Source organism: Elephantulus edwardii, unplaced genomic scaffold (assembly GCF_000299155.1).
Source record: "Elephantulus edwardii isolate Elephantulus edwardi_28Jun2011 unplaced genomic scaffold, EleEdw1.0 scaffold00141, whole genome shotgun sequence".
Lineage (NCBI taxonomy): Eukaryota > Metazoa > Chordata > Mammalia > Macroscelidea > Macroscelididae > Elephantulus > Elephantulus edwardii.
The window spans coordinates 5,173,336-5,181,732 of record NW_006399891.1 but is presented as its reverse complement, the minus strand read 5'-3'; the positions used below and the strand labels follow the sequence as shown (position 1 = coordinate 5,181,732).

General features: G+C 39.5%; 1 protein-coding gene across 1 annotated transcript in view; it reads left to right on the top strand.

Annotated features, from left to right (window-relative positions):
* The window catches only part of MAMDC2 (MAM domain containing 2), a 233,989-nt gene that overhangs the window by 163,765 nt on the left and 61,827 nt on the right, over nucleotides 1–8,397 (top strand). The window contains exons 10-11 of the mRNA XM_006894405.1: nucleotides 816–909; nucleotides 3,245–3,397. Coding sequence (XP_006894467.1) covers nucleotides 816–909; nucleotides 3,245–3,397 — 247 coding nt within the window. The remainder of the gene's footprint in view (nucleotides 1–815; nucleotides 910–3,244; nucleotides 3,398–8,397) is intronic.

The window sequence follows — 8,397 nt, the reverse complement described above, 5'->3', positions numbered from 1 at the left end:
AATTTGTGAAGCAGTGAAAGATAAATCCCTTATTGTGGAGTTAAGCATTAGTTACAGTGAAAATCTAATATGAATCCTTTGTTCTTTCTTCTCATCCTACATATGAAAAGTAGTCTTTAAAAATGACCTAAAGGGAAGAAATCTAAGGCTTTTCCCTCTCTCTGGCACAATGAATTTAATAATTTATAATATGGATTTGTTTTTCCTCCACATAACAGCAATAAAAATGTTTGGCCTGGTAAAATAACAGCATTGAGGGCTTTTTATTAGTGATACCATACAGGGACATAGATCTTTGTCTTTGGAAACGGGACGCAAGTCTCTAGATAACAAATCACTGGGACTTTACTCAAAATATGAATGAAGTGTGTTGCCTGAAAGTCATTTTCAAAAAATCAATGGTGTTTGTACTGGAAATGTTTTTGTGAAAGTGCTTGGAAGACCATCTCTGCACTCTGTGGATTATATCTGGGGGAAATATTTAACACCTGACAAACTTTCTTCTACCACCAGTTAACTTCTTGCTTTACTTACTTTTATTATCAATTATTTAAAGGAGAAGGCATTTCAGCATCAGTATATACAATATATCATTATGAGATTGTTTCTGTTTAAACATTAATGTAAGTAATTTCCAGACCGTATATAAATAGTATCCATTATGCATGCAACAATATTCTGTTACCCATGTGGATAATGAAGAAACTTTTCAGATGGCTGCTACACATTTGTTTTTCTGAGTAAACCATAGGTTATAAGAGTTTCCAATTTTTGGTTCGCTTACATTCACATAGCTTCATTTTTATGCATTGCAGGTAGTTTTTATGAGCCTCTGCAAAAGCTTTTGGGACTGTGGGCTTGTGGCCCTGGATGACATTACCATCCAACTGGGAAGCTGCTGGTCACCAGGTAAGACAGTGTTACATCACCTCTCTTTGCTTCCCAACTTACATTGACATTTTCTGTTTCCTCTCTGTTAAGAATACACCTTATATTTAATATATGCTTGTCTACACTTTGCCTTTTCTCACCAGAATTGCAAAAAAGTAGACTTTATAATTTAGAAATGGTGACTCGAACACAGTATGAGACTCCGAGCATGTGACAACCTCTGTATTCTCATTTGTAATAGAAAAAGAAATTCCTACCTGAATATAGGTGATAATGCATATAAGTCCCCTTGCACAGAGCCTGGCATAAAACTACCTTGAAAGGAAATAACTTCTTCTATTGTAATTAATAGTGTTAATTATTGTCATTTTCTTGTATGAATGCAGATGTTAAAAAAAATATTGATGCAATTCTGATTACAGACTCTCTACATTAAACATACTCTAAAATGATAATAAGATAGACATTCTCTAAGTGAATGAAACAAGAGTGGAACAGTTGACCAAGTACTTCTGATTGTGGCAAAATAAAAATGCTGCCATCTATGTATTAGACATTATTTATAACTAACAAGGAAATAGTGCATAACTCAACTCAAATTATTGGTTACTTCTACTACGTACCAAAATCATACCATATTTACCTAATTCTTAACTGATAGATAATGTGTGATGTCAGCTTCGCATTGGAGAATAATCTATTTTTACTTCATTCCAAAGATGCCCTTGTGATGCAGGAGTTAAAGCACTTGGCTGCTAATTGAAAAATTGGTGTTTCAAACAAACAATTGCTCCAGAGAGAAAGGTGTGGCAGTCAGCTAGCTTCTGTAAAGTTCGGCAGCCTGGGAAATCCAGCAGAGTTCTAATCTGTCCTGCAGGGTTGCTAAGATTTAGAATTGATCTAACAGCAATGGGGATTTTTGTTTGTTTTACTTCAGTAAAAGAAATAAAAACAAAAAGACGCGCGAACACACACACACACACACACACACACACACACACACACACACACACACCCTGATATCTTTTTAGTCTTTTTCATTGCCAGGCAATGCGAGGACAAGGTGAAGAAGGAAAAACTAAGAATCTCAATTCTCAAGGCCTAGAAGACACGAGGCCTCATTAGCTTGTGCCATATGTAAACTTAAGTCAAATCTAAATTGAACAAAACCCTCTGCTATCCAGCAAAGTCAGCCGCTCCAGCCACCCTTCACCCTCCACTAAGTCTCTAGGGCTGTAAACCTTTTTGGGAGGAGATTGTGCCTCTTTCTCCCACGGAGCCACCAAGAGATTCAACCTGCCCAACTTTTGGCTAGCAGCCTGATGCATTATGCACCCCACCACCGGGCTCTTCCTAGATAAAACAAGATGGAATACAACAGTTCTCATTCAAGAGAGTTTTAAAAAGAGAGTGTTTTTAATACTCTTGCTAAGAATCTAGACATCAGGAGATACAACCAAGTTCAGCAAAAGGAGAAGTCCCCAACACAATGGGGTGTGGCTCCATTCTAATAATAATAATTAAAACTAGTGTCCAAGGACATAAACCTTCATCTTTGGAAACAGAAAATAAAATTCCAAGGGAGAAAAGGCCAAATCTTAATATTTGTTTCGCAAATATTGGGAACGTCATGTTCTAAATACTTCACATACATTTATAACTCCTTCCATCCTCACCGCCCCAGGAGGCAGGCGCTGGAAATCTTCCCACATTTCAGATAAGAATGCTGAGGGGACATCAGATTGACAACAGCAACTGGAAAGATTAGTTAGGAACCTCAGAGTTTGGTGAATGTACGTTCATGGAGGAGCAAGAAGTCAGAAAATGAGGGTGAGAATGCTTACATAAATTAGAAGGATCCAAACAAAGTCACTGAATTGTATATGTAGAAATAAAATGTTAGGGGTAAAACCATTACTGAGAAAAGCCATTTTCACACATTCTCTCCCAACTTCAAAATAACCTTAAAATTGTTGAGAGGTCCCCCTTTACTCATCCTGGATTACTTTAAAAAGTTCCTTCCTTGTGTAACTTTATTACTTCCCATATTTCCATGAAGACATATGCCTCCAATTTTCAGAAATTTGTCAGCGTAGGCACACAAATAAATTCATTAGACAAAGTTTCTATTTCGAAGTATCTCAGTATGTTTTGCCTGCCTTCTTAATTGTTCTCTGCCCCAGGGCAGGAGCAGAGCTGCGGTGAGTGGAGCCGGCTGCTGGTGGGCGCCTTTCCATATGCCGAGCATACGGCCAGCCTGCCCGGGGACGAGCAGAGCAGGCCGGCCGGGAGCTGTGGGAGCCGTGCTGGGGAAGATGCCTCAGCATTTGCAACACCTGCTATTTCCTTTCAGAGAGGCTTCCACCTCCACCTGGGGAATGCACTTTTGAACAAGATGAATGCGAGTTTACTCAGGAGAAGAGAAACCGGAGCAGCTGGCACAGGAGAAGGGGAGAGACGCCCACCTCATACACCGGACCGAAGGGAGATCACACTGCTGGGGTAGGTGAGTTATTCCACACAGTGCGGTTTTCCAAGGAGACCTTCCCAAATCACATTCTAGAGGGAATTGGCTGCATTTTGGTTTTGGGGGTTTCCCCACTTTATCATCTATCTATCATATATCTATTTTAATGAAAGTTTACAGAGACTTTGGATTTCCATTCATTCATTGTTGCACTTTTCTCCCTGCCCACCCCTCCCCGCCAGTTCGCCCTTCTCTTTGGAAGTGAAAGAAAAATTCTTTCATAGTTTTACAATCCCTCCCCTCAGGTCCACTCCACTATGCAGCCTTCATTCTGACTCCTGTCATGATAATATTATGATTAATCATATATCCCTTTTAAACAGTTTTCTTCCTCATCTGTTTCAATGCAGAATACATTTTTTAATCCCATCTTTAACAGTCTCTCCCCAACCCCGATGTCAGTCCCGTTTTACAACAGTGGCATCATGCAGTATTTGTCCTTTGGTGACTGAGATATTTCACTCAGTATAATGTCCTCCAGAGTCACCCATTTTGTGTAATATTTCTTGAGTTCCTTGGTTTTCAATGCAGCATAGTCGAATTTGCTGCATTTTGAATAGTGCAAGTTTTGTGTCTAGAATGAACGCTGTGTGTGATTACAGTATTTGCATTCGAAATCATTCTGCCCATTTATTACGTTGCTTATGTTTCTGCAAAGATCTTCACAATTTAGTACATAACAAGAATTTAAAATGGTCTAAGAAAGGGAAAGTTAGAAGTGAAAAAGAAATGGTAGTCTAAGCGAAGCCAAGATCAAGGCCTAGTGTATACAACAGGGACCAGTGTCTGAGGAAAAGAGGCAAATATGCTGGAATCCATGATTTCCTGGCGGTAAGGAGCTGCCCTACCAACTCAAGGGCAAGTGGTTTGAATCTACCAGCTGCTCTTCAGGAGAAAGATGGGCAGCCTCCTCCAGTGTGATTTACAGCCCCTGAAAACCCACTGGAGGGTCAGCTATGAGTTGGTTCTGACTCAACAGCACATAACAACATCCAAGCTTTCTAGCAGCTAAGACATAGATGGGAGTCCCATCTGTGTCATGCTGTTTAAAATGCCATTGGGATGAAAACCAGATAAATAAGAAAAGGCAGAGGAAGACGTCTACCTCAAGATTTAGAGAAATAAGGAGGTATGGTTTCTGAAGAAAATGTAGAAACTGAAATAAAGTAAACTAAAAATGTGTCTACTTTTTAAATCATCAGGGCTTCTAAACAATGTCACTGATAAAACAATCTCTGTGGTGTGGACCTTTCTCATTGATACCCCTGATCACACATGGTAAAACCCAATGCCATTGAGTCAGTTCTGGCCCAAAGTGACTCTTCACTGGGTTTCAGATGCAGTAAATCTTCACGTGAGGAGACTGCTCATCTTTCTCCAAGAAATCTGAACTACTGACCTCTGGTTAGCAGCATGGATTAAAGCACACTATGTGGTCCAGAAAACAACTACTGATGCTAAGCTCACAGAGGTACTTCCTTCTCCTTTTTGGAGAAGCCATAGTAATAGTTGATACACAGGAGGTTTTAATAGTCTTTTTCTTATGGCCTGTGTCAAGAAAAGGCCAAGCACAGAACAATACATTTTTCCTCACTGAATTGACTCAACTTAGTAATATAGGAAGAACCCTGGTGGCCCAGTGACTTGGAGCTTGACTGCTAACTAAAAGACGGCTGATTTTATTACTGAATAAAGAAAAGAATTGGAAGGGAGGATAAATTTGTATACACAGTGAATGAAAAATAAATTTCTTTTTAAACTTTAACTTATAATTAAAAATGGAAGACATTCAAAGGCAAAAGAGAGGAAAAAAAATCACTGCTTTAAACTCACTGGCCACTCAGTGGGAGAAGGATGTGTCAATCTGCTTCTATAAAGATTTGTTCTTGTTGTTGTTCTTGTTGTCGTTCTTGTTGTTACTGTTGTTATTGTTGTTGTAACATGCTGTCAAGTCCAAACCAACTCACAACTGAGCCTCCAGCAAGTCTTTAGAGGCTATGAAGCTCATGGGAGGATTACCCATCTTCCTTCCACAGAACAACCAGTGGGCTAGAGAACTGTTCATCTGTGTATCTGGCTGTGTAATTCCTTACCACTAAGCCACCAGAACTCCCCTGTAAACCTCGACCACCAGGGAACCTCAGAGGCAGCTAGTTACAGGGTTACTGTGAGCTGGAGATCAACTCAACCGCAATGGGTTTGGCTTGACTTTGGTTGGTAAGGTGTTACCAGCATTAATTTTCTTTTTTCCTTCCAAGCATTCTTTTCAAATTTGCTCTAAATGTTGACCTTTCCCAAAGCCTTAGCAGATTCCATCGCCTCCTCCTTCTGTTGAGATATGAGATCGGATAATTTCAGTCATCTAAAAGTAACATGTTTGTTCATGTAGAAAATAGGAAAGAATCAAGAATAATAATTTTTATGCTTTTATTACATTTTTAAATTCATTTAAATGAAGTTTACAGAGACTTAGGATTTCCAGTCATTCACTCACTGTTGCACTTTTCTAATAATTTTAAAACCCCAAATACTGAAATTAGGAAAAGCCAAACTTCATATTTATATGAAACTTTAAAGAGCCCCCAATAGCCAAAGCAAACTTGAAAAGATAAAATAAAGTAGGAGGGCTCACACTTTCTAGTCTCAGAACATATTATAAAGCTACCATAATAAAAAAGGGAGCTCTGGGGGCCTAGTAGCAAGAAGCTGCACTGCAATCCCAAAGGCATGAGGTTCAAATCCCACCAGTTGTTCCACAGGAGAAGGATGGGCAATCTTCTCTCACATGATTAACTGCTTCTGAAAACCTGCCAGAGGTTCAGCTAGGGATTTGTTCTGACTCCGTGGTACATAACAATAATAATAATCAAAATCCTGATCCCTGTGTAATATTCATAAACATATAAGCAAATGGCTTAGAATTGGTAATCCAGATATCAGTCCATACTTCTATAGTCAAGTGTCCCTTGACAAATACGCTAATGGAGAAAAAATAGTCTATTTAAGAAATGGTTCTGGGATCTACTTTTCTACATACAAGAGAATGAATTTGAACCACTACCTCATAGTATACACAAAAAGTAACACAAAATGTTTCAAAGATGTAAATAAAAGATCTAAAAGTAGAAAAATATTAGAAGAATATGTGGAGGTAATGCTTTGGGACCTAATTCTCAACAGTGGTATCTTAGTTATCTTTAGTCATGAGGAGGACCAGAAGTGCTTGCTGCAGAAGGTCAAGGACTCTAGTGTTCAATATGGATTGAAGCTCAACATGAAGAAGACAAAGATTCTCACCCCTGGGCCAATTGGCAGCACCATGATTGTTGATGAAGAGATGGAGGTTGTTAACAATTACAGCTTACTTGGCTCCACAACCAACACTTTTGGCATCATCAGTCGGGAAATCAAAAGATGAATTACATTAGGTAAATCTGTTGTCAGGGACCTTTCCAGAGTACTGAGAAGGAACAATGTCAGTCTAGAGACTAAAGTGCACCTGATCCAGTCCATGGTCTTCACAATTACTTGCTATGCATCAAAGAGCTGGACAATGACTAAGGATGACAGAAGAAGAAGAATCAATGCCTTTGAGATGTGGTGCTGGAGAAGAGTCTTGAAGATACTATGGACTGCCAAGAAAACAAATAGATCTATCTTGGAGTGGGTCAAACCAGGCTTCTCCTTGAACACTAGGATTTTGAAGCTTTGTCTGACATACTTTGGGCATGTGGCCAGGGGAGACTGATCCTTGGAGAAGGATATCATGTTTGAGAGGGTGGAGGGACAGCACAGAAGAAGAAAACCCCAAATGAGTTGGATTGACAAAATAACTGGAGCAAGAGGGGCAGGGGGGTAGGCGTGTCAGAATCAATGAGACAGGGCAGGCTTCAGAGCTGTTGTGACAGGGTCACAATGAGTCACAGGTGCCTTGATGGCACATAACAATAATTACATCTTAGTTAAGAAGTACTGCTGTAACAAAAATACCACAGGGTAGGTGGCTTCACCAAACAAATTCATTTTCTTATAGTTTAAGAGGCTAGAAGTACAAACTAAGGGCAGCAGCTCTAGGAGAAGGCTTTCTGTGATGGAAAAAATATGAAAGCAAATAATATAGTTGTACAAGATTTCACTTAATTGTACATGTAAAATGCAGAAGTGGCAAATATTTTGTCACATATATATTTACCATTATTCTTAGACATTTTAAACCATGATTATCTGTAAATGATGTATCATGTTAAATGTGAGTTCTTCAGAAAAAAGCAGAGTAGACAAAATGGGGTTTAAAGGAAGAGGGGAATTTGCTAATAAAATAAAAAAACCAACAGTACTGATACATGTCATTAAGAAGGTAATCTTAGAGAAGTTCAGGTAAATAGCCATGTCTACATGTGGGAAAAAGTTCCAACCCGAGACAAAAGCCAGTGCAAAACTTTTTAAGTGAAAACATGTTCTGTGTAGCCTTGCAACAGCAAGAAGGACAATTTGACTATAGTGGCCTACTGGCAAGAAGCTGAATTGTAATCCTAAAGGCGTGGGGTTCGAATCCACCAGCTGCTTCGTGGAGAAGGATGGGCAATCTCTTCCTATGTTATTTACTGCCTCTGAAAACCTGCTTGAGGGTCAACTATGAGTCAGTTCTGACTCAATGGTACACAACAACATTAGATCTCTAACTGGGGGTGCCTAGTAAGTAGACAGTCTGTAGTTGAGGGAAAATGTTAAAGCCAGGCCTGCTGAAATATGATGGTCTATGAAACCATGAGATCTCTAAGGGAGTGTTTGTAGACCCAGAAGCAGGCTGAAGACCGAACAATGGAAACTGCAAAGGTAAAAAGTCAGGGGAAAAGAGAAAGAACTGTTGTTGTTGTTATGTGCCATTGAGTCGCTTGCGACTCATAGCGACCCTATGTACAACAACCCTAAACTCTGCTCTGTCCTGTGCCAATCACACCGTCTCTGACACTCCCATC